The 26,919-nt window shown below is 41.8% G+C and overlaps 1 protein-coding gene across 1 annotated transcript in view; it reads left to right on the top strand.

Moving 5' to 3' along the window:
- Window positions 1–11,493: 11,493 nt before the first annotated feature.
- Window positions 11,494–26,919, top strand: part of KL (klotho) — a 50,045-nt gene continuing 34,619 nt past the window's right edge. Inside the window, exon 1 of the mRNA XM_035542714.1 lies at window positions 11,494–12,237. Within this exon, the coding sequence (XP_035398607.1) occupies window positions 11,494–12,237 (744 nt within the window). The remainder of the gene's footprint in view (window positions 12,238–26,919) is intronic.

The following is a 26,919-nucleotide window of genomic DNA, read 5'->3' as shown; positions in this document are numbered from 1 at the left end:
CTTCCATATCTTGTTGATGATCATGTAGCTTGCTCAGAAGTGAGAGGATTAGTAATGTTTGTAAACTTGTCTGAGACAGTAACTGTAGGGGATCCTATGCTGTTCCTTTAGGCCACGTATATAATGTACATTGCTTGGTATAACCTTTTTTTTCCCCTTCTCTTAATATGTTTAGATAATATCTCTAATTTACGCTCCTGAGCCCACTACCAGACATTTTTACCACACTGTCCATGTGCAGTTGCCCAGCTGGCCTGACAAGACCTTTTCCTCCACTTCCTTCCCTCACAGCTCCAGGAACCTTGAATCTCCTTGGCCTCACGTGGACAAGTCCTCTGTGAAGGGTCTTTGCCAGTCCTCCCGTCAAAAAGCACCTGGATGAAATGCTGACCTTTGATATTTTGGACCCTGAGAAAGAAGGATTTGGGTAGTTCAGTCACTGTGTGCAGGTTATCATCACACAAACTGTGACAGAGGGGAGCAGAGGAGGAAAGGTGTTCACACCAGAACAGTAACTATGGTAGGCCTGTGTGTGCCCTAAGGAGGCAGCTTTATGTGCAGGGAAATAAAACAGCAAGTTAAAAGCTGGAAAGAAAAGTTTGTAAGGACTTGCATAGATGTTTATACCTGTTTTCAGAGATATGCACAGCATTTTGAGCATTGTAGGAGCTGGTGGAGGAAAACACCAGTCAGGAAGGCTAGATGAACTACAGAGAGGGTTCACCAGTTATTGGTGCATGTGTAGATCAAAGAAATAATACCAGTGTCAAACAGAAAGAGCTAATTGTACTTTTGGCTGCATCTATGCTGCTGAATAAAAGAGAAGAGAATAAAAGAGACTGATTCCTGGGCTTTGGGCTAAGTAGCACCACATGGGCCAGGTGCACAGTGGTTATGGCTGCTGCCCTTCATAGCAGATTTGTCTTGCAGAGAGTTGTCCAAAAGCAGAGCCAGAGAATGGCAATTAAACAGGGGAGGGATCAGGGGATGAGTGCTCAAGCTCACTGCAGCTCTCTTTTATTTACCATTACATCTGACTGCTAGGTGATTTTAGGACAGTGTGGCTCTGGCAGGGTTATCCTTGTTGCATTCCCTGTAAGGCTGATGGATTCCTTTTTTCAAACAATGGTCCTGTGGGTGACCAAAGCATTTCCCAGTTCCAAATATGAACAGAAACTCTGAAATCCTTTGCAAAAAATTTTGATTTTTTTTATTTTCAGTCTTACTGAATTCTCTCTTTTAACGAGAGTGTAAATCACATTTATTGTAACTTTTATTTTCCTTCTCCCCAAGTTGCAGATCAGCCTGCACCTGCTACCATCCAGAGACCTTCTAATGGATACAAGCTCCAGTTTAAGGAGCATAAACTTGTTTCTGTTGGTGAAGATTATTCCTGTTTTGGAGAGGGCACAAGCTAAACAACAAATACGTAGTTTTATATGTATACCCATAGTAGAGTTTTTACCAATATTACTGTCCCATAGTGTGTTAAACAGGCCGTTGGAGTTGGACTTGATGATCCTTGTGGGTCCCTTCCAACTCAGGATATTCTAGGCTTTACTAAAGGGTTTCACCCTTTTACCCAGCTTTATTGTATCATGATGTAGGTAAGCTGACAAAAGACTCCTTCCAGGTTGCATAAACACTTTACACTGTAAAAGTCCTTGCTATCTTTTCTTTAAGGAGTGGGCACCTGCCCATAGGTATTTAGCTGAAGTTTATTATTTAGAGAGGTTACTCTATACCATTCATATTCAGTACTGTTCATAATGGGCCTGATAAAACAGTGACCAAAGTAAGCATTGAGAGTGAAATGAGAACAAAACAGAAATCCTCTGCATAAGCTATAGCAATAAAGAAAAAATATGTGAGATGCTGCTGAGGAGTGTATATTTCTCTCATGAGATAAGTGGAAGAAGTGTTTGTGTTGAATACAGTACGGCCTAGGACTTATGTGAGGAGGGGGAGAAGGCAGATGCAGCTAAGCAGTGACGTGTGTGAACTGGGATACCTGATTTGTGTGTGAACTGAGATACCTGATTTGTTTGGGTCACTGTAAAAGAGGAGTTAGAACTGGAAGCATTTCATGTTAGCCCAGGGGAGGTCTACAAAGAGTGGTGTCGACACCTTGTTTCAGGCAAACACGCAACACCTTGCTGGATAGGTCGAGTGTGTAAGGGCACACTTGTAGGGCACACTACTGCTTGTAGGCAGTAAACCAGGCAGACTGTTTGCCACCAAGCCAAGGCTGTCATCATTTTCAAGAGACAAGAGCAATGCTGCAACCTCTGGAGACTGCATTCACTGACCTTTCAGTCTTACAGCACTGTCTGTACAGTCAGCTGTGAGACTATCCTGGAGGATGCCCTTAGTTTCAGGAAGCACTCTTTCTCTGCTGCACAAAATTCATTTTTTTTTTTCTTTTTTTTTTTTTTTTCAGATACCTGCCATACTGTGAAAAATCACCACTTTCCTGTGTTCATTTATGATCCTTTATGAAGTGCTGCTGGCCTGCTGGAGTAATAGTAACAAACATGCTAAGGTAAGTCTCACACACTGCAGGCATTGATACTCTGTCCTTACAGCATATCTACTGCAAGGGATTGTCCAGAAAAGCCATTGCATACAGAAAGGAGAGTCTTGAGATGCGATGAAATAAAGGCATGAAAAATAAATAAAATAAATCAGGCCTACATGAATTTAAATGCTAAGTTAATAAAAAAAATGACAAAACGAACTTTTCTTGGTATCTGATGATGCTACAGAGTCAAGCAGAGAAGTGCCATACCAACCTTTGTGACCATAAATTGCCTGAGTGAACACCTGCTCTGACAGTGTGACCCAAAATCACATTGTGCTCACTCAATAGATACTCACAGAGAAATTGTTCAGGTACATACTGTTTCTCCCTCACTTTGCCTGCAAGGAGTCCTTTCCGTATTTCAGCCAAAAGAAGGAATTTCTTGATGATGCCTAACCCCAGTACATTTTTTATTATCTAATAGTTTTAAAACTCACTCACTGCTGTCTCCTGTGAAGCATGCTTCATAATGCCAGTTGTCTGCTTTTCTCTCTGTGGGTGGGACTGTCTCACTGTGGGTATATGAAAGAATTTTTGCTACAAAGGAAGTTTTTTGCAATTTTAAGAATTTAGGTTTAGATGAAGAATACGTTACCATGCTGGTAAGAGAGAACATTCCTGCAGCAATGAATGCAATCGAACTTAGTTATGCAGACTCCAAAGCATTTTTTTCAAGCTGAATTTCTGCATGGGTTATGTTCTGGGTACATATAAAAGAGCACTGTAAATCAAAGGTTTGTATTTGGAAAATGCTTACTTCAGATGCGTGTACCAAACTGCAGATGACTTTCCTACAAGCTTGACAATTTCAGAGAATTACTCTGCTTATCTTTCTTACATACAGCTCAAATATGCATATGTAAGAACTTAATATCTCCTTCACACGAGATTTGGGACTTTTCTCACACTCATTGAGCAGACATGTCAAACACTATTTTTCTTAGAATCCCACAGATAGTAATGTTCTCTGAAGTTACCTGCTGGATCAATGGAACTAAAACATTGATGTGCCAACATGTTGCTTAATCACTGTGGCATTTGAGCTACTCCTACATTCAGCAACTGGTGTTTTAAGAGCTGCATAGCTCCTCCTTGCTTATTATATTGCTCATCCTTCTTTGATTTACAACAGATGTGACAGTGTAGGGGAAATTCAGAGTGGCTGGCAGAAATCTAATCACCAATCTTGAGAAAATTCAAAATAATCTCATAAACACTTAATGTCACAAAACTGAAGTCAGTGGTAGTGCATATGTCTTCCTGATTCACCCCTGCTGTTTTGGTCCAAGGAAGAAGTTGTCAGCCCATCAGTTAAAGAGGGCAATAAAGCTAAAACATTTAACAGTCTGGCTCCTTCTCAGGAAGAAGGATCCAAACACTTCCTAAATATAATTCTGTCTCTAATTTCGCCCTAAGGAAGAGATGGGTGTCTTATTGCTCTTGTGATTTCGGATGTGGGTAAAACAAGATATATTAATCATGGTAGTAGATGTATGGTGTATAAATATGATAAAAAATCCATCATAGCACTAGTAGGGTGAGATTCAGTTTAAGATTTGGCACCTAAATATCTTCAAGAAGAACTGGATGAAACAGGACCCACGGAGGTCTGACCAGTGCAGACTGTGTAACTGAAGAGGTGAACAGCCAGTCAGGTCATGACTCCCACCCCTACACAGAGGCATTGGGTACCATTCTGAATGTGTGAGGGTATCCTGTTTAACTTCCAGCTGCCGTTACAGAAAAACATAGATGATCCACATTCAGCTACCCACAGAGAGGCAGAAGGTGCCATCTGACACACCGTGGTACTACACAAGGATGATAGATATACCACAGGATCTACAGGAGACCTTTGCTGTTTCAGAGTATCAAGAGGAAGATAAGTGAGTTATCTACCCAGATGTTATATGAAATGGAAATAGATGTCTCTACGTGGGCAGCTGAAATGAGCCCTCTATGCAATATGAGCAAATCCCATGCGGGTGTGCCAATCACCATGGGCTGCTGGAGATGGAGCCATACATACACGTTTGGGCAGGTGAATCTCTCCCTCCATACTTTAGGGTGAGCTGACTCATTCTGTCGGCTGCATGTACTACATTGGTTAGATTTCCCTGTGATGGGCTTGATTTAGATAACCAGCCACAGGCATCTACTGAGATGCCCTGGGGCCCCTGAGACATAAACGTGGAATTGCCAGGTAGGACACAAGCCTAGTATCTACTAAGTGGGAGCTAGAGGTCTGCCTACGTTTAGGCTATGGAATTCCTTTCTCAGCTCACATACAGAAATCTGTAAGTAGACACCTACATTCTGGTACCTTAGTCCAAAGCTGAGTCCTTTGTTCATTAGTGTTGTTGATTGTGGAAGGCTACAAGCTAGATAATTGTTGCAGAGGTCTGACTCTCACTCTTACAGCTCTGGCTTTTTAAGGGATTCCTGACTTTTCAGCAAGCTGCATGTATAGGATCCAAGTCCTCTTTACACACATTCAATGAGTCCCGCATAGGTTATGTCAAGCCACCATATTCTACTCTCCCTCTCTTATGCACTATCTAGTTGGCTAATTATTTTTTCTGTAAGGTAAACATCCAAGCAAGCTCTAGTCATTACCAGCACCATGTGTTTTTGTTAGGCAATTTATCTTTATATACCGTATTTGGACATTTTCTGGTCTGCAATCAGCCTCCCTACATGACACATACCCTGTGTAGGCTTCTTAGTTCTTTGATAGACTACAGACATCCTACTTGTTAATCTAGTATCTGACCGCTTATCAGACAGTCTCAAGCTTCTCATTATTTAGTTGCCCAGCTACAATCTTTACATTTCATAATTTTTAAGCATTCATAGAAGTGCTTTAGGCTTTCTGCTGTCTTACCTACAACTCACAGTAACAACCCATAGTAGTAACAACCCACTGATTTTCCTCCTGTCTTTCCATTTGGCCATATCCATGCACTTGGATAGCTGTTGCTTTTAGAAACCTTCAGGCTGGTGACTGCCACTCTGCAATGTGACAGGTAGAAAGCTATTTCCTCAAGCAGTGTTCAAAAATGTCAGGAAAAGCACAGGGGAAAAAAAAAAGAGAGAGAGAAAAAAAAAACTTACTGTGGAAATTATTTGACTTTCAGTTTTTGAAGTGGTGCATTGATTCTTCTGGATAGCAGCTGTGAAGAAATGCTTAATGTGAAATATTTTGGCTACTGGGCATGCATCTATGCTTTCATGTCTCGGAGGTGAAACTCACTGCAGTCATCCTCAAAGTGTTTTTATTTATTTATTTATTTATTTATTTTTATTAGAAAGGTTTACTTTTCAAGAGTGTGCAGTTGCAATATCTTGGCCTAATCTGGTTCAAGTCTGCAACTGTATTTGAAGAGGTAGGTCCTGAAAACTCTTAGAATATGCACAGAAACTTAGAAGTTTCTGTGCATATTTAGTGTTTCAGAAATAAATGCCTTGACTTCCCAATAGTTCTGAGCCAATCTCAGGAACACAGGAGAAAAGCCCTGCTAGATCATCTGGGAATAGCTCTGAAGTACATTTATGTGAGTATGAAGCATGCAGTAAAAGACTAAATGGTTTCTCAGTTGACTATAAATCACATTTCAGTGCTATACACTTCAAACAGTACAGAAACTGAATTCTTGCTGTTCAGTCAAAATTGATTTTGTATAATGCAATAGTTATGTTTATTAAAGAGCATCATATACCTGTAGCCCTGAAAAATGTTTATGTATTTGCAGACAATGTTATCTGTACATTTAATAAGACAGCAGCATAGTGCAATGTAGTTTAAACAACTAGTTTATAAAGTTTCAGCTCAGTTCAGTTTAAAATGTTGTAGCTCTTAACTACAGAAGAGTCATTTAGGCAGAAAATCTTAAGGAGAATTAACATACCACAGCAGTTCTTAAAATCATTACTGTTTCTTGGTGAACTGGTCTTTGCCATACAGTAAAACAGACCAATATTGGCAAGAGCTGAAATGAAGAAATGAATATCTGAACTAAGGTGTTATTCAACTGCTTATTGAAGTATAGATTTAGCAAACACTAATTTATCCTTCTGTATGATTTTAGCAGGAGCAACTCTTATCCATTTGCCTCTGGAAAGTGATCTAAAGATATGGTAATAGAGGCAATTCTGCAGGATATTCTTCCCTGACTGAATTTAATGCATAAAAAATTCAACTTCCATGTACATAAAACTCAGCATTGCATTTTCATTTTTAATAGTATAAAATAGCTTTTTATTTCTTCATTTAAGCCCCCATGGATCTTTCTTTTCACAGAAGATGTGGCATTTTGCCAGAGGTTTTAAAATAATAGGAATTTAAAGAGTGAAGGGAAATGCAGCTGTGCCTGAACTGAAGAGATAGGATGACTGCATACGAAAAGTCACCATACATGTCTCTAGAGTGCTGTCAGCTCTAGACTGAGCCACAGGATTCAAGCTTTCCAGCTCTCCTGTGGAGACTGAATGAAATTGGTTTCCAAATGATAACAGTGTATCACAAATAGAAATTAAAATAGAAGTGAGAACAGTGAAATGATGTTTGTGCTCCTTTTTATGACATCAGAGACCATAAACTGGGATTTTCACAGGTGTGCACATCTTAGGGTTGAAATCCAGTCTGCTACATCCCATCCAAATTGTAAAATCTGTTTCACCTCCGTGAGTGATCCAGTCCCTCTGTTTTCCAGGACTTTCTACCTTAAAAATGCCTAAACCCATTGGGCAACACCTTATTTGGTCTGTAACTTCCCTGGATACCCAACTTGTTCACACAGGCTCAGCAGACTTTGGGGAACAGGCATACTTCTTTGCTGCCACCAGGGTTAGGTTCCTGCCTAAAACAGAGATGAGGCCTCTGGCTTACAAGCTGAATGGCTGGAGTTGGCAAGGAGCACTCTTTTCTGTCCTTTTGTGTTGTCATCCCTGCCCCGTGCAAATACAATAGGCATTTGTAGGGTTGACTTGAAGTTACTTTTGGTCACCCTCCAAAGTAAGAGGGGACAAAGGATTTGGAATTGCACTTCTCATACAAGGGGATGTTCTGGATTTGCCCACTTCTTGGAGACACATTTACAAAGCTGAAGTGAAAACAATTGGTAGGTTTCTAATTTCCCATTCTCGCACAAGATCCTGCCACAGAATAAAGAAGAACAATTCAGAGTCCTTTATGGTTTAAAAAAGATTTGTCATACTGGATACAAGAGATGGCTAGAGTCCTCAGATTTCAGAAAGAGGCATTTCAGGTTCTCTATGACCCTTCCCTACTACAAGAAAAGTGGAGAGAAATGATTTGCTACTTTTTGCTGTTACAGTAAGGGGAATTTGACATCTTCCCAAGCATTCTTCAGTACTGCGCTAGTTCATTACACCAACAGGGTTATTTTGGACCTGACAACACTATGTTTCTAATTTCACTACCGTCAGTTATTATCTGTCTTTAAAGTCATTCAGAATGTACAGTGAATGCACGTAGCTAGTGTGATCAAGAGAGAAAAAAGGAATAGTTACGGAAGGATGCATTTTTTTTCAAGAAAATTGGACTTGCAACTCTCTCTCTGAGAGAACCGAGGAAGAGCTTATTTGCCTGGTAGGCTGCGATGCCCTGGCAGTGATGGAGAAGGTAAATCTAGAACGCTATTACACAGCCTTCCACTGGGAACAACTATTCATCAGCAAGTGAAAGTAAAATTTTGACGGCTTAGCAGTTTGCATTTAACAGACAGAGTAGGGAATTAGTATTGTTATGCAGTGATAGAAGCAATAGAGAAAATGCTCAAGTCTAATTCGGAGGGTAATTTTTTCTAAGCAGTGTCCCCAACTGATAGTGAGTTTTGTGCCTTGAGAAGAAGTGCTGAGGTTGTAAATCTATTACACAAGGCTATTGTCAACTGAATATATGGTTGTATATGTTTGGAAATACGCTTGTAGGCAGAGAAAGGGTATTAAAACAGAAGATGGCTGTGTTAGGCACTGAGACCTGCTGTTTTGCCACAGAGAGGAGCACAGATGCTACCAGTATAAGGCTGGTAGTCCTTCTGCAGAGGTTTTTAAATGAGGAGGGGGTTTGCAGCACCGACACAATGCATGACGTGACTTCAGGGAAAGCTGTAAAATGAATTGAAAGCAGTAATAGAGTTCTTTTTCCTAAAAAATGTCAGTATCCTCGAAGCTTCAGTCTCTTTGGGATAGAGAGAGCAATGCCCAGTCAGAACACTGTTGGGTTTGATTGTATGTCCTGACTGCACAACTGGCAAAGAAAATTTCTGCACACAGCCTGAATGAAAACTATGTCGACACTTTAAGTACCCATTATATATATTATCAAAAGTTGAACCTTCACTAATTAGCAATACAAAGAAGGCTGAAAGGTAACAAATCCCAATCTACCGATCTGGGGCAGAGTTGGCAGTATGCTTGCTCAGCAGCTCAGACACAACGGAGCCATGCTTTGAACTCAAGGAGCAGAAGGGGAGCCTGGGGTGTCTGCAAGTGTTTGGCTGACCTTTCTGCATGGTTAATATTGCACAGAGTTTGTCAAAGCAGAAGAAAATATATATATTTGCCCAGAGCAGTGGGTGACTGTGTTGTTCTAAAACATGAAAACAAGCTTTCTCTGTAAGAGAAAAAACAACAACATGCACACACACACAAACTGAGCAACTGGAGGCCACAGTGCACAGTTTCTGACATTTATACTACTAAAAAAAAAAGAAGAAGAAGCTTTCATGTGACAGACATACAGATGAAGCGACAGCTTAGTGCCAGTAATTCATGGCCAGGTTTCATCCCTCAGAAGTGGGTTGCTTACTTCAGAAGCACAGCCACTGCAGGCTGCCTGTATAGTTTCTGGGGAAGGCATCCACCTCCAGAAGCTGACTAAGATGCTGGCTAGGCTGACTCACACCAACACCTTGAAGCTGTTTCTTTGCTTTGAGCGTAGAGAAACTCTGGAATAAATGAGTTCCTAATGAACGTGCTTCACTTACACGTCTAACTACAAATAAGATTGATCTGGGTTTTAGTTAATAATTAGCAAATAAAAGAGAATGTATCAAGATATATCTTAAGATCCCTTGTGACACCAGATACTTATTGAAGTTTTCTTCTTTAAAAGTCAGCAATGGACTTGGCATCACTAGTGCCTGGTTTTAGGCTACGATATTTCTGAGACATCCAATTTTTCAAAATACTCAGGCAGTGAGCTCCAGCAAAGGCATTACACTTCCACTGACACGGGGTGAGTAGCTGAACAGGAGCCTGGCTCTTCACCTTTTGCAAAGGAGCACAGCAATGCCACTGTGCAGCTAACAGTGAATCTCCAGCTTCTGCAAGCACTATGTGATGCTGACAACTTTCTGTTGCTGCAGTTGGAGCTCAGGTTATCTTTTATTTAGGCTGTAATCAAACTTCAGTAGCTTGTCAGGCTATAGCAGACTTGTAGGAGTCGATGACCAGCCTGCCACTCACCTGCTCCCACACCACCTACAGGAGGAACCCTTTAGGGAAGGGATGTTGGTGGTCCCCTGGGCTGTCCAGAGCTTTGTCCGACATGGGAAAAAAATTGGTCGACATTAATGGAAGACTAACTACAACCCTGCACTCTACATCCTTTGACTCTTCCTTAAAAACACTACAAAACAATATGTGAAACCAAATTAAATTGGTGTGAAAAAGGTGGAGGTTGGAAGTTCTGGAAAAAAAAAAAAAGACAGACTCTGCCTGGGCCTGAGAGGTATGAGAGCCCATCCTACATACTAGAGGAAACCTTCAGCAGCTCAGAATAGGTATTTAAATCCATCAGCTTCATTATTAGTGATTACCTGTAATTTTACCTGGAGAGCGTTTATTTTCTAAAAATAAAATGAAATTATCTCAATGCCTTCACTCCTTAGTTAAACAATAACTTTATCTCCTGGGAACATCTCTCTGTCCTTAGCAGCCTGTCTAGGAGGTGTTTTAGTCTTAGATGCCCCAGATCATGTTAGAGTTCACACAACTGAACACCGAGCTTCTGCAATGTGTAAAGCCACTTCTTGGCCAAGTTTTCTTGTGTGAAGGAGATGACAACAGCAGCCTGAGACTGTTAAAAAGATTTCTATGCATCATGCCCACACAGGTAGCTAAGAAGTGTAACCAAATAAACAGACTGAAAAGCATGGCTTGATTTGTTTCCTCTGCATACAGACCTGTGAGGTTTTTCTAATTTTCACTTGTTTTGCATTGGGTGAAGAGCCCAATTCACCAACATCCAGCCCCAGAACGGAACAGCTGCTGTTACTCTGAGGTGCCAACCCATGGATTACAGGGAAGTGTCGGTGTACGAGGTCCTCGCCCACCGAGTCTCTAATTATTATTACACGAGCAATCACAGCGGCGGCATCTCTCGATGTGATACCACGGCGAAAATACTGGGTGAAGGATTAAAAACAAAAGGCAGAAAAGCAGCAAAACCCAACACTGCCCCTTCATTCCCTCACGCGAGGCGCTCCCCCCCCTCCGGCCCAGGGGACCCCGGGGCTCCCCCGACGGCTGCTCGGGGCGCCTCAGGGGCAGGGGGCGAGCCGAGCAGCGCCGAAGGGACCCTCGGAAGCCCTGAGCAGCCGGGGGCCACCCCGAGGGATGCCAGGGGCGACCCTCGAAGCCGCTCCTCCCCGCCTGCCCGCCCCGTCTCACCCCGGATCCCGCCCCCGGAGGCAGCCCTCTCTCTTCCCCGAGGGAGCCGGCTCCGCTCCCCTCGCCGGGCGGGTAGGATGCAGACGGCAGCTCCGAGGTAATTATTAATAGCCGTGCCCACCGGCACGAGGGGCGGGAAGGGGAGAGGTGAGGATAAAAGAGGGCGGCGGGGGGCCGGCAGGAGGGAGCCGCCGTCGCGGAGCCCCGCCGGCAGCATGGCCCCGCTGCTGCTGCTGCTGCTGCTGGTGCTGCTGCTCGGGCGGCCGCTGCTCGGGGCACCGGGGCAGGGATCGAGCACCTGGGCCCGCTTCGCCCGCCTGCCCTACCCGCAGGACCAGCTCTTCCTCCACGACACCTTCCCCGACGGCTTTCTCTGGGGTGTAGGCAGTGCTGCCTACCAGACGGAGGGCGGCTGGCGGCAGGAGGGCAAAGGGGCTTCGGTCTGGGACACCTTCACCCACCGCCCCGCCACACCACCTGGTGCTGGCTTCATGGGTCCGACGGGCGGCGACGTGGCCAGCGACAGCTACAACAACCTCTTCCGCGACGCCGAGGGGCTGCGGCGTCTGGGGGTCTCCCACTACCGCTTCTCGCTGGCCTGGGCCCGGCTGCTGCCCAACGGCACGGCGCCCCTCAACCCCGCCGGGTTGGCCCACTACGACCGGCTGCTGGGCCGCCTGCGGGCGCTAGGCATGGAGCCCGTCGTCACCTTGTACCACTGGGACCTGCCGCAGCACTTGCAGGACGCCTTTGGTGGCTGGGCCAGCCCTGTCCTACCCGAGCTCTTTCGCGACTATGCCGAGCTCTGTTTTCGGCATTTTGGAGGGCAGGTGCGCTACTGGTTGACCATGGACAACCCCTACGTGGTGGCCTGGCACGGTTACAGCACAGGGCGGCTGCCGCCAGGCGTGCGGGGAGGCCAGCGCCTCGGCTACCGGGCAGCGCATCACCTGCTGCAGGTAAATGGCGGGTGGGCAGCGGGAAGGTGTGGGGCCTTCACCTCCCAGGCCTGGTGGCTCTTCGGCCCATGGGTTACGTCAAAGGGAAGGATGCCCTCAGCCCACCCTCTTGTGTGGACCCACTGGCCGGTCTGCTGCTGGCATGGAAGCCAAATTGGCGTGGAACGAGGGCTGGGGCTGAACGTGCCTCCAGCTCCCTGATGGCAGGGGGGCAGCCAACTTGGGTTGGCCAACTGGAGGCATGAACTTTGTGTTTGTAGTTGTCTTAAGTCAATGTCAACGCACCGAGTCAAAATGTTCTCTGTATGCAACAGAAATGTTAAATTCTGCCCTCCAATGTTTGCAAATGTGTGCCACTTCAGTGACAGCTTACAGTTACTGTGGAAGTACTTAACATAGATATTGAAGGAATTCAAGCGTTTGATTAAAAAAAAATATCTGTGAGTTAATGGAGATGGTAGAGTTGGCTGAAATGTCATATCGAAAGATGTTCTTAACGAAGTATGGGCTTTTCTGACAGCGTGAGCAGTTTTTGGGAAAAAAAGACCCTCTGTTCCTCAGCTATTCTAGTAAGTGGCATCAGTAATTTGCCATAAATAATTTTTATGCAGCATATCTATGTATGCTATAATTGTAAAGTGTGCTAGAAGCACTTGTGGATTTTCAGGGAGAATTAAGCAAAAGTGTGTACAATTTTTTTCACCGACAGGCTGAAGGATTCAGTCTGTCCAGCTGTAATGGTATGGCCACTAAGGCATGATCTATTGTACCTTGATCCACATTCACAAACTCTGCTAATGACCTGCTCGATGTATGCTTATCATCAGCAGGTGTGTCATAGAGTCTCATATAAGAGATGAGAACATTGAGAAAACATCCAAGACATCTTACTCAACTTTTTGCTGCTTTCCTGCATTACTTTTGCATTGTTTAGTGTTACAAGTATTTCAAGACAAAATACAGGTGGGGAAGATGTGGGCAAGGTATCAGAAGGCACTGAAATTCCTGGTCCCGTAACTTATAAACTCTTCAGCAGCCCTCAGGGTGCACTTGGCCAAGTTCAATGCTGCGATTATACAGTTCACTCAACTAAGCAAGTAAATGAGTAAAGCTATTCATAAATTTCAGCATTTGCAGGAAAGGTCCCAAATTTTGCTGCAAGGCTTTATCATCTAACGCTGTGCTGCTTTTCATAGAGTCATTGAATAGCTTTCAGTGAGTTATTTGTTATTTCACTAACGTTTCATAGTTATTCTGAAGGCACTGGGACTGCATATAGGGTGAGGGCTGTCAGCTTGGGGTGCAGAACCTCAGGAGCAGAAGCTTTGTTTCTCTCTTCATACAGAGGACACACAACAGAAATCATTAGAGCTGCAAACACTAGCACTCGGGTTGTCAAAATGAAGATTACCTTGGAATCATTACTTCAACTCCAAGGATGGCAGGTTTACTGAGATGGAGTTTACATGTTGTCTGTCACTTTATTTTTTCTTTTTTTCTGAAGTGCCTCCTTTGCCATGGAAAATGGACAGTTAATGAGGCAGTTCATATTCTGTATGGTTCTCCCCTCCACCCTTTGTTCAATTTGTAGCTTCAGACCTGAATTAATACAGGGCTCTGAGAACAGACAAATAAAGATAAACACCAGTTTTGTCCTTGGCTTTTCCATAGTGCTGTCTGTCTTGAGTATTTATATCCCACATCACCACAGTATCTGAGTCTCTCATAATCTGTAGCATATGCTTGTTTTCATAAAAGCCCTCTGAAGAAGGGAAGTGCTTTTTCTATTTAACAAATGAGAAGCCAAGGCACAGGCTTGCCTAGGCACTGTGGAAAATATAATTAAATAAGGAAAGTTTACCAATACTTGTAGCGATAGAACCTCAGCATTAGCTTTCCCCTCGTGACCTCATTCAGCTTGTTCACAATTAGTAAGCACTTCTTTTTATGCAACAGTGTAAGGCATCATTTTTTCCACATTTTGTGAACGAGGAACTGAAACACAGGTACGGTTAAGACCAAAAGTGTCCACTGCCTGTTAGTGCCCTTTTCCTGGCATGTGTTTTTTTTTTTTTCCTATTGGTTACACTTTCAGTTCTTCAGATTGTTCACAGAGAAATCAAGGGATGTGGAGTTCATGGAGAACTCCCATCTGTAAATCTGGCTCCAGGTAGGAATCATTAGCAGAGGCAGAGATAGAGCCTTAAGGACAGAAAAGTTAGCAGCTTTAGCACTGCAATCCTCCTTTTTTTTCTTTTTTTCTTTTTCTTATGTTTCCATAGTTTATTCATATAAAACCTTTCAACTTGTGCAAGCAATGAGGTAGGAAGCTACAGGCTATTGCTTCTTTGACTACACAGCCTGATATTCATAGAGAAAGCATATGTAATCATGTAATGAAAGACAAAATTATACCACATATGGTAAAAGCGTTGAATTACATTTCCATGTGCAAATTAAATTCTCCTCTTACATAATTCTAGAGTGATTGACTTTACAACTTGAATAATGTTTTTTAATGGGTGTGGGGAAGCGCATGTAATTTTGTAGGTGACTTGGGTCAGTAATTCTCAGGAGCTCATGCAGCCTTCATTTGTATCAGGAAGCTGTACAGCTGTTTCACTACGTCTTAATAACATCATTTGGAGGATGTGCACAGCACCAGTGCTGCCAGGAGATATGCTCCTCACAGCCCTGTCTATAAAGATGAGGTTTTATTATCCGCCCCCCCCCCCAAAAAAAAAAACAACAAACTTTTAGCTGCCCAAATTTTGGTGCTTATGTCTTACATTACCTGAAACATCCAGTCCCGAGCTTCTTCCTAATCCTCTTTCCTTCTCCGTGGTGTTCTTGTCTCTTTTTTTTTTCCCAGTGAAAATGAGCTTGCAGAACGTGTTTGTTTTTTAAAACGTAAAACCCATCCTCATAATTGTTTGGTTCTCAGTAAAGGAGCAGACTAACTCTTAATATGCATGCTTTCTGGCATTTTTTTCCTTATTTACAATATGCAGAGTATTTTAAATGTCTTGTTTCTGCATTTATTCCAACCGAAGACCCTCAGGAGTGGAAAGCTTAATAGCTAGTGAAAGCTGATGTCTACTAATTTATTTTACTGGATGCCAATTACGTTAAGAGACTAAATCATTTCCTTTAAATTCTTGAAAATTCAACAGATATGAATGTGGATTTTGGGCTCTGTCTTTTTGAATGAATTATTTATTATCTGAATAGATAATCAAATATCTTTTGATTCAATTCAGGTTGTTCAGTTGAGGGCTGGTGTAAACAGGGCAATGAAGTTTGATCTCATTAATTATGCTTAAATTTGGTTTGAATGGATTTCATCCTATTGCACTACATTTTTAATTACTCATTTTTCTGAACTTCCACAACTGAGTCATGTCAGACTCCAAATGGATAGAGTAAGGGACACTTTTTATAAAGACCAAATAGTAATAATGTAAAAACAGGAATAAAAAAATATTCAGTGGATGCATCCTTAGTTGGTTGTTGAGGGATGTTGATCAGTATACACTGAAAACTACACTCTTTTATAGTATTTCCACTGACACTTGAGTTGCTTTTGACATATCTAAGCCCTTCAAACCTGCTGAGAAACAGAGGAAGCCATGCGCATTTATTCACAAAACAAATTGGGTAGATCAAGTACAGTTCATAAAGCTTGGCATTCTCCTGATTCAACAGCCAGAAAATGTCATGCCAGCAATCTCATGCGTATGATGCATCTCTTGTTGAGAGGGGTCGTTCAATGTGATATATTCTGTTTTTTGCAAATGCATTTTTTTCATTACTGGTTCACAGTATATTGTCTGAATCGAACATACTTGGATTTGCTCAATATAAACAGCATTTGCAGAAACAGAAGAACACTTTGTTTCCGCAAAGAAGTGAGTGGAACTGCTGCTTGGAAACCAGTCACGTAGCAACAGAGTACTGATTTCCTTTCCCTTCCAAAACAAAAGGTAAGTACTCTTTTGTTGACCTTCAGCGCTAAACCTAATAAAGTTTCAATAATTGCAGCATAGGAAAGCGGGCTTTTCTTGGTGCGTACTGTTTCTTTCAACATTCAGACAGCCATCAAAGTTTCACTCAGTGCAACCGGAATACTTTTGGATTTTCCTGGAAGTAACACAGATCATCATAGCTGTCAAACAACATATATAGTTTTTACAAAAAAGAAGGAAAAATTCAGAGCAACATTATTTTTATTTTTTTCCTGTTCTTGTTTTCTTAAGACTTAATTCAAAGAACAAAAACCAAATTGGTTCTGTTTCCTGTTCTGAATCTGGTCTTTTTTTCAGTTGGGTAGTATATATTCACAAAGAATTTGCTGCAGTAGTGATTATGCTCATCACCGATCATTTGAATTAAGTAGTTTTCAAACACCAGAGATGACAAACACGTACAGTCAAACCATAAAGCAAATTCAAATCAGATGCTGCTCTTTTCTGTTCCAGTAGCTAGGATTGGTTATGCTATGTTCACAAATTATAATAACAGCTGTAAGCTGACATACCTTTCTGAAGCTTTAATCATCAAAAGAAAAAAATAAATTGAACTTCATTTTAAAATGTGGTAAACAGAGGAGTTTGATCTTTCACTGATACTCATTTTATTAAAATTAGTTCCAAAGATAGAATGAATAACTTTCCCCTTGCTGTTTCTACCTGATTGCATACACATTTGCAGAAGAAATGTTGTTTTCAAATATTCTGCTGTAATAAAAAAGCATTTTGATATCTGTAAAGAGTATTTTGACCCTTAATTATAGAAATATCAGGACTACTTGGAGAATAAGGTTTTGTCTTGGAAAAGTAGAGTGGGCTCCCTCAAGTGTACAGGTTCTATAACGTTAAAAGCTTTTTAGAGATTTTAGGAAGACTTATTAAAACTGAACAGGCAGGACCTAGAAATGCTACACAGGTTATTGAAATGGGATGGAAGCAGAATTCATGTGTTCTCTATGTGGAAGAGCATCAGGTTGAGCCCATAGGGATAAGTCCCATCTCAACTCCTTGTTGTTTATTTTGAGGATGAGGATTTGTTATGGGGGTCCCTGTTCATTTTGAGGATTTTAGTGCTTAGTAGTTGTGGCATTTATAACCAGGAATCTTTGTATTTGATTCTGTAGACAGCCCCAAATCTGTGTTTTCACATCTCATTTTAAGTGCCATGTGCCTGATTTGTAGTTGTTGACATAGCAGTTGCTGGAGGTACCTAGGTGATATTTCTGGTTCCTATCCAAGGTAATCTAGTATGCTTCCTTTCTAAATACCATGCTTTTTATTTAAGATCAAAGTTTTTATTTAACATGTTGGGCAGGGCTCTGTTTGGTGTCAGAAGGATAATGAGTACTGATTAACAGCAGTTTAATATAGATAAGGGCATTTAGATAGGCAAAAAAAAAAATCACAGCTTACGAAGTCTCATGGGATGCATGAGTGTAAAGCTGTCTGCTCCTTGATACTCTTTTATTTCCCACTAATAAGAGCCCATAAAATATGATACATTCTTGGTTCTCTCTCTTCAACCTCTTTCCTGAATTAGAAGAGGTCCTCTATTTGTTACATTTTGGGGGGATCTGAAGTGAAGCGTGTGGAAGGTCTCCTTAGAGATAAGGAAATTTGGAGATGTATTTTAAGCGTTTTTAAGCGACTAATATACATATCCTTCTTAGACTGGGAGGAGCAGGAAAGAACAAACAGACACACGTAGGTGCTCTGTAGTTTGCTTTGCTCCAGTTAGTGGAGCTTTGTGATTTACAGTTTGTAGTTGGCAGAGTTGGAGGGCTGTTTGCTAATCCTTGCAATTGAGCGTGTGATTTGTGTGTTTGGTTGTTGCTGATGAATGGTTAAACTGCTGAACTTAATGTGAAGGTGCAGGGATGGTCCTGGCAAAGTTTTATAGAAACCAAGAAGTCAGCAATCAAAGGAGCATTCTTGCAGAGACTCGTAAGTGAAAAACATCTATACAAGGAGATTCTCTTCTTCCTTTCCATGATGGTAAAAACAAAGAAGAGGAAATGATGGAGAAATGCTTCTGAAGAAGTAGGGGATGTGACCTCCATATACAATGATGACACAAGTTGTAGAAATTAGAGAATGTATGTTACCTATTTTAAATACTAAATAAAAACTTTTCATGTTTGAATATCTGCCTGCCAAAGCTCACATAAGACTGTCTCAGGTAAACTTGTGACTGCTGATTTTAGATTAAGTCTGTGAATATGAAACAGAAGAATAAAGTTGTAGAAAATATTTCTGGATGTTTTGGAAATTACTGAAATAAAGATTGGACAGATATCTGAGGGAGAAGGTGACCCATGGAATATGAGCATGAATATAAACATGAGAGAAAAGACTGGCTTCTGGAAGAGAAATAGATCTGATTTTCTGCACTTGAGAGAAAATATGCTAGCGGAAACAGAAGGTGGCTTGCCAAGAAGGAAGAGTAGTAACTGACTAAGCACAAGAGGAGAACGAAAGACATGCTGGCCATAGCCAGGGACTGGAGCTTTTGGAAAAAAATGGGATGAGTAGGAGACAAATGGTAACAAGGATATAGAAGGATATAGAAGAATTAGTGCTCACCAGTGCTCTCTATAAATACTCCTGGGCATAAATATTAACGAGAGGAAGAAAATTTAGAGTTAAAGGACAATATGCTCACACAAAAAAAAGGATAAAAATTCAATATCCATAACATTAGACTGGCTATTGGAATACATTGATAGCCCTTAGAGGACTGAGTTTCTGGAATGGCCTTTCAGTGTTAGTGGTAGGAACAAAATCTTTCTATAAGACAGAGAGATCCGTTTGAGAAAAGACACTCGTGCTGCATTTGGCGGTGGTGGAGATGGCAGGACTCCTAAACTTGTATTCTTCCTCTTTGCTGGCAGATTGGAGGCAGAATGATGTATGGCATAATTTAAGCTCTGGAAATGTAATTCAATGGAAGAAAAATTGAAATATGATATATATTAACAGTGAATGTAGTTTGTTTAGGGTAGTGGTGATAGCAACTTACTTCTGGCCTACTGTAACAGCTTAAACTCTACTCTGAGAGCACAAAACACCATAAAAACCCTGGCCTTCTATACTAAGTTTGTGGTATATCACCCTGGAAATTTGGCAGGGAGGGTTCTTCTGGATGCACACTAGGTTAAGTAGGACAAAGCAACTGAAGAATCTCTGGGTTTGGCCACACTGAAGCATATTTTTGTGTTGCTTCGTTTTTATGTATGTTTAGTCTGGGAAGAAAATAGCTCTCTGTGTTACGGAGAGCTGCACAAGTTTAAAGTTTAGTTTTGTTTGGATTCTGAACAAAAAGATGCTCCAAATTCTCTCAGTTTCCAAAGCCTTTACAGATGCTGTTTACAACAGCTGCTGAAGGAACCGAGGGGCTGGGACTGCGGATGGTCCCAGGGCTGCCGATTGCTGTGGGATGGGAAGCACAGGGGTTTCTGCACGTCGCAGGATCCGGCCGCCCTGGGAGCCTGGGGCTGCTGTGAGGCCCCCTGCGACCTGCTGTTGGGCAGGGGGCTGACCACGTGCATTTCCAGCGGGTCTGCACGTGGCAACTTTGATACTTGCACTTTGGGACACGATAAGAGCTGAGCTTTGAGTTCTGTTTTAGTCAGCTTAGCACACCTCTAAGGACAGCTGAATCGTTTAAAATTGACCAAGAGAGATTATACTGTGGAAATGCCCCGTTATTTTGTGAGTCCAAAAGTCAACCCAGAAATCCTTTTGTAGGTTAATCAGTTTAATGCCCTTACTAACGGCTAGGAATTGTTGGCACCCCTGGGATTATATCTCGCTGGACAAGTTTACAAGCTCTTTGCTTTACAGTTGGGAAGATAGCAGCATCTGTTTGTTTTGATCCCGCTTCTAGAAAATACAGAAAATAGTTGGGTGGGGAGAGGGCACAGGCTTGTAGTTGGTGACACGCTCTGATAAGAGCTCACTGGGATTTTCCAATGCCTTTTTCTCAGTCAGCTTTTTTCTTGTTCTTTTGAATATGCAATAGCTCCACTGGATCAGTTGTTTTCCAGAGCTGAGGGCAAAGTTTACCCAATTTGTTTATTTAACTTTCAGCGTTTTAAGGAATAATCTTGTTTTTGCTGCAGGCATGTAGCAAACGTAGTTGTTGATTAATTATTCTAATTTTCTTTCCTTAAGTATGTATGGAAATGATAGAATTCTGTAGCATTTATTTTCTTTTGAGATTTTGTCTGGGAATATATTGCATTGTCAGGCCGAACAATGATTTTTTTGTTTTACATTGTGTAAGTAATAAAATTTTACTTAAAAGTCAATCCAATAATTCTGACCTCGGGTTTGCAATGAAAGTTCAGCTGGCTTGTGACTGTTCAGTGGTAACACGCTTGTTGTAATACACTTATTTCATTCTTCATTTCTTTTCGTGTTGTAGAACAATGTTAACTTGGGTACAGGCTGTGTTTGGAGACAGAGTTTTCAGGTCACTAATAGGAGAGAAAGGTCACCAAACAGCATGGCCATCATCAGTTACATATCCCACGAGGAGGCAAAACCCGGGCCAGAAAGAGTCATAACAGAAGCATGGGGTGATAGGAAAAAGGAGCAATAGGAAAACGGACAGTGAATGAGGAGGTGGGGAAATGTGAGGTGACATGGTGAGTGGGAATGCAGGAGGATGGGTTTATGAGAAAATACTGCATTGTTGTGTGCATATTTAGCATTTAAAATTAAACTTGGTGTGAAGTGAGCTGGCCTGGAGTCCCCCAGAGGTGAGCCATTCTCTAGTCCATTTTTATTTATAAATGTCATATGAATTTTTCTGTGGGAAGCTGGCTAGTGATTTAATGAAATCACAAACCATGCTTCACAGTGATGGAGCCTGATTCCAAGAGCCAGTTTTGGCTTTTGGTGCTCCTTCTGCCGTCCTCGCATTGCCACCAGCACTGAGAGATGGCGGACACTGAACATCCAAAAAAAAGAAGGAGAGTTGCTGTGTTAAGGCAGGGCTTTTCAAAGGAGCTTAAGGGAAATCAATGAGAATTGAATTTTCCATAAACTTTTTTTTTTTTTGAGAATCCTGTCACTTCCAAGCACATAAGTAAATTATGAAGTTGAACAGATGTATTCCTTGAAAAAAATGTTTATTCCCATATTCATGTAGCACGTCTACCATGCCAAGTGTAGGACTTTGAAAATGCACCGAAGGATCTCTTGAGTTGGATTTATTATAGCAGTTCCTTTCCCAACCATGACAATTCCTCTTGTTTTGAACGAGAAGGGGCTACTTGGGTAAACCATTAAGGGCAAGGAACAGAGCTGCAGGAATAGGGTCCAGCTGCAGTTTTAATTCCTAATAATATGCTTGGTATGATCAAAAATCCCTCTTATTCTTTCTCATCATTACCTGCCATTAGTGCCGCCCAAACCCCCATCACACCAGCTAGCCTTTTCTCAGATTCCTAATGACTCCTGTTTTCAGAAAGTAATGTAATGTAATTAGAGCAAATCAGAAGGATCTAAAACCTATACAGCTGGAATTTGCTGATTCATGGAAGTTAACGTATTTAAGAGAGATCCTTCAGTTTTCCAAAGGAAAAAAAAAAAGAGAGAGAACTAAGGGAAAGAAAAACCTACCATTTTAGTTTTACTTTACCATGGAAATTCTTGCTGTCCCATTTTGCCGTGTTATTGAAAAATTTCATTTAGATACAGTGAGTCAGTCAGTCATTTCAGACGCTGCCTTCTGTATTCTTTCATTGGATGAGTGCCCACTGCTTCAAATTGGGTCAGTTTACCCTTGTGAAATTGCTGTATAACCTGCTGCAATATGACTGACTTCTTGAAGCTGCAGATTGATGCCTTTTATTCTTTGATGAAAGAAATAAAACAGTCTCAGAGGTGTCAGGATGGAAGTCTTGCACCATGGCACTTTCCCCGTGTCTCATATTAGTAGCTGGGCTGCTGCTTATGCCACTTTTGTGTGAAACTGTAATTACTCAGCCATTTGTCCCACTCCCCATCCCTGTTTCTGGCAAACAGAAAAGCAGTGCTTGAAGGAGACAGTTGCTTAAAATAGGGGAGAATGCCAATAAAAGCAGCAACAAATTGGCACGAGCATCCTCAGAGTCTGGATATTAAAACTAGCAAACTGCAGCACAGAGCAGCTCAGAAATGGCATATTTCCATAGCACAGCTTAGGGTAATGATATAGAGACCACTTTGAAATTGACATTGTAGAGGAGGAGATACTAGTTCTGGCTTGTGTTAATCTGATTTTGGACATTCTGGCCTGGTGGTCAGGGAGGAATTTCACCCAAGTTATACAGTCAAGGAACAGTGATGTGTCTTGTTCAGCCTTCTTTTTTCCCTCTGTCTGTGCCATGGAAGGCAGCCAGGTTCCCAAGTTTGTTAGGGCATTTTATTTAAATCATTTCCATTCTGTTGCAAGGGTTTAGGATTCTGATGGTATCTTTGTTCTCTCCTGTTTTATTTCTATGGCCCATTGTGATGTTTGGAGCATTTGGGTGGCTTTTCTTGCATTAAAAGGTTTCAGGATTTGTTTTGTGGCTCACAGTGCCATGAACCTGGGAAAGAAGTGTTGAATAGTGGATACTGTTGTGTAGTGTCTGGAGCTAAAATCTTATACTATTGCAGGCAACTAAATGTGATGATCGACATATCTCCTTTCAATGTTTTGCTAATGGACTGTTCATTTTGTGGGAGTGCTTTTGGGGAATATATTTCGGAATGGAGTGAGTATGGAAGTGTAAAAGTGGGAGAGCAATGGGAAAGGGTCAAACATACATTGGATCATCATGTTCCCAATGTGGGAAAGGACCTGGAGATTCTGGAAAGAGACTTGCAGGGCACTAACATTTCATATTCATAGACAGTAGACCTAAGACCATGTAGAAATGCCTGAGCTATTCAAGCATCTTGGGGACAAGGCATACTGGGAGGTACGCAGAGACAAGGGAGTCAACAGGTATGTCAAATCTATAATGTAATTAACCAAAATAGACAGTTAACTATCAGCGAAAGAGGCTTCCTGTGACACTAATGCTGACATTGGACATAAGATAGAAGCAGCAGCAATGACAGCTGCCCAAAAAGCTGCCAGGCAGACTCATTTTTTTTTTTTTTGATACATCACTGTTTGTGTAATAAAACAACTTAGCATTTCTAAGTGGCTGGTGCAAGCAGTTGAAATCTTATGAGAGTATTGCAGAAGAAACTCATAGACCAAGATATGTTGCAGGAGACAGTCTTGCTCATTTGAAATCAGACTTTCTGCAGTGTTCCTCTTTTCTGTGGTCCAAAGACTTTTCTAGTTAGATGGCTTTTAGTGGTTTTCCTGTACTCAGTCAGTAAAACACAGCACATCTTGTTTTATCATGAAACATGAGTAATGAAGCATTTTTATTTGGCTGATTTTGCATCAGGGTTTTATACAAGTTGTTAGAATTTGTCCTTGGATGGTACTGACAATCCTTACCTATCTCTAATAATATGCAAAAGAAACTGGTTCTCGAAAGACATCAAAACTGAACTCTGTCTTCTTGCCAAATGCAATGACTTGGGCAAAGTGTTGTTACTCAATAGCAGCTTTCATTTTTCAAACATCTGTCCACATGTTGGATTTCCCCACTTATAGCAAAGTTGACTACTTGTGCTTATTATCCTGTCCTATCTGACATAGATAATTTCCTTTTTTCAATCCCATTCCCCTTGACAGCTTCATTATCCTCCTCATTGGCTATTGTTTGTGTCTCCTCATTCCCAGCACAGAGGATTATCTTCTCTTCAGTACTTCTGAATGGCTAGAGTCCCATCCTTATTTTGCAAGATTGCAGATCTTTCAGCGTCTTCTCAGATTGTTTCTCAGAATAACCTGCTCTTCCTAAAATGCCTACTGCTGAACACCTATGCAGTCTTGGTTAAGGAAAGAAGGATGATCTTGTAGTGAAGACAGACAGCTTAGTTGAGAGCTTGGATTTCTGAATCTAAGAACAGGTGGAAAGGAAAACAGGTAGTATTTTTAAAGATTAATTTCCATTTGTTAGCAGCTTGGATACTGAATATAAGGGCCAGAGTAAAAAAGAAACATTAAACTATGGGAAGTTAGATCTTGTGTTTTGAGAGGCTTTTCTTGTGTTCCACTATTTCTTATGGCAGAGACCATGTAAAAGTACATAAGTGAAGAATGACTTTGATTTCAAGCAGAGGAGTGTCAGGAGTAAGTTCCCTGGGTGCTGCGTCCTGTTCAGGTGTCCAGTCTCAGCACTAGCTCTGCGTTCTCTCCCCACCTCCTCCTTCAGCTTCTCTGTAGCCAACCTTCTGTACTTGACTTGTGTTTCTTGTGACGAGCCACTGAATGATGGCCTTCTTTCTGTGGCATAGTGGGAGGAGGAGGATAGGATAGATTAGTATGACACTTTGCAGTTTAAATAAGACATATGCTTAAACAGGGTCACTTACAAAGTTATAGAAATGTTTTCAGGAGATAGCAAAAAGAAGAATCCAAGACTCAAAGCCCAAGAGAAGTTCCAGTTGTGGGCTAGGAAGGAACTGAGTACAGCTCATAATTCATGTTTGCTCAGAAACAGGTGAGGGACTCATGTCTTACGTGTGTTCATGGGAACAATCAATGAATGGAGAAGGGTAACATAAGGAAGGCTAACATAAGGCTAATTTTAAAAGCTAACATAAGGAAGTAGTTTGTCATGGCCAATTAGGTGCAGGAACTCATTGTTGAAAGAGGTGACTCAGACCAATAATTAGGCAAAGTTAAAAAACAGGATTTGTAATGAATACAGATAGCAATTTAAATTATTGTCTCCCACTTAGAGATCAGTATGATGCTTGAAGGGTGGAACACAACACACCACATTTATCTGAGAGGCTTTCACGTTTTTTTCTGGAGCATATTCTGGAACGTCAAAGGATATGAGATGGGTTGGACAGCTTGACCAGTTGCAGTCGTTCTTATATTCTGTTATTCTTCTACAGGAGTGACAAGACACTGCTTTCTTGCTCCCCGTGTTATGTTTCTGGTAAGATTAATTACTGACCTTAGAAGAACAGTATGCCTAATCGAGGGTGGACACAGCCAGTACAGAAATGGTGTTTCACTGTCGGTTGGCCACCGGCTCCTGAGCTCCACTTCATGGTGCTAGCAGAAGACTTGGATGGAGATTAGAGCCTGCAGAGTCCCCACGTTCGCTTTTGTGTATAGCATGAAGGGTTTGTTGGTATTGGCACTGGGTGCAACTGGGACAATCCTCAACCTGCAAAGATTATCAATAGCAGATTATATTTATCCAAGATCTGATAAAACGGTGGTAAACTTCGTGGGTTCATGTCCACCCTGAGCTACAGGTGTCAGCAGCAGGGCATTTTGCTAGCTTGAGTGAGGCCATAGCATGGAATATAGGTCCTATATTCCACAGTTTGCTGGCATCCCTGTGCTGTCTTCCCAGCAGTGTCTGCATCAGCCCTGAGACACAGTTTGGCATCTGCCTGGCTTTTCAATACTTGGCTTTTCAATAACCATTATAAAATGTGGTCTAGTGTAAAGATATTCCCCTTTAAGTGGCTTGGCAGCATTCCCAGTGATCCCAGAGGGAAGAGCATGTGGGACTTGTTCTCCAGCTCGGAGCCAGCTGTCCACTGGGCTGACCAGGGGTGTAGCTGTGTGTACTTTGGCTCTGCACCACAGCGAGTGAAGACACTGGCTAAGCGGCACTTGGTTCCCTGCAAAACTTTGGCATAGAGCTGCTTTATTTGAAGTGGTGGGTGAAGAGCTTGGGAGTCATACAGTAGTGCTCTGTCAGGGCTGGCAATGGCTGGGTAGACACCTCTCCCTTGCAGGCTGGGGAACAGACACGGGGGAAAGCAATCACATTTGAGCTAATTTTAGAGGTTTTCAGCAGAGACACCCATGTTTGAGCTCACCATTCTAACTTTATTTTACAGGTAATGGAGAGAAGTGAGCATGGTGAATCTCATCCTAATAATAATAATAATAATAAAAAAAGATTAATTTTCCCATCTCTGTCTATGGGGTATAAACAATCCATGGTGAAAAACTCAAACATATATATATACATATATATATATATTTTTTTTGTAGACAGACTTTTACACTTAGTTTAATGAAGGTGAGGGGAAGGGGGATGGATGAGAGAGGAGGGGAGTACTGGAGGGCCAGTACAAAAATTGGATTGAAGTACTTTGTGCTCCTGTGACTTCTCGGATGGTGAACTCTGCCATATGATCTGGATTGTATGCATGTTTTGCCTAAGCCTCACGTATTTCAGGCATCTGATGTCTGCTGCAGATCTGTGGGGAAATCCAGTATCTCATGCTCTCCTCTGTTTTTTTCTGAGCACTCAGCTGAGTCTTCTGACACAGGGAAGCATCTGATGGATGGCGATACAATTCCCCCTGCAAGGGCAGTCAGCAGCACTTGCTTGGTCTTGTATAGCTGGAACAAGCAAATGGCCATGGTTTTCCACACAAGATCTCATGGATGTCGAGTAGCCTTATCCTGTGGTTCTTCACATAAGGAAAAGTAGGACAGGAAAAGACATACAGCCATCAGGTAGAGGGGAATTAAAAAAAAATCTACTTCAAAACCAATTAGTGCTTTTTGTCTAAT

This window comes from Cygnus atratus, chromosome 1 (genome assembly GCF_013377495.2).
Source record: "Cygnus atratus isolate AKBS03 ecotype Queensland, Australia chromosome 1, CAtr_DNAZoo_HiC_assembly, whole genome shotgun sequence".
Classification (NCBI taxonomy): domain Eukaryota; kingdom Metazoa; phylum Chordata; class Aves; order Anseriformes; family Anatidae; genus Cygnus; species Cygnus atratus.
This window is presented reverse-complemented; position numbering and strand designations above follow the sequence as displayed.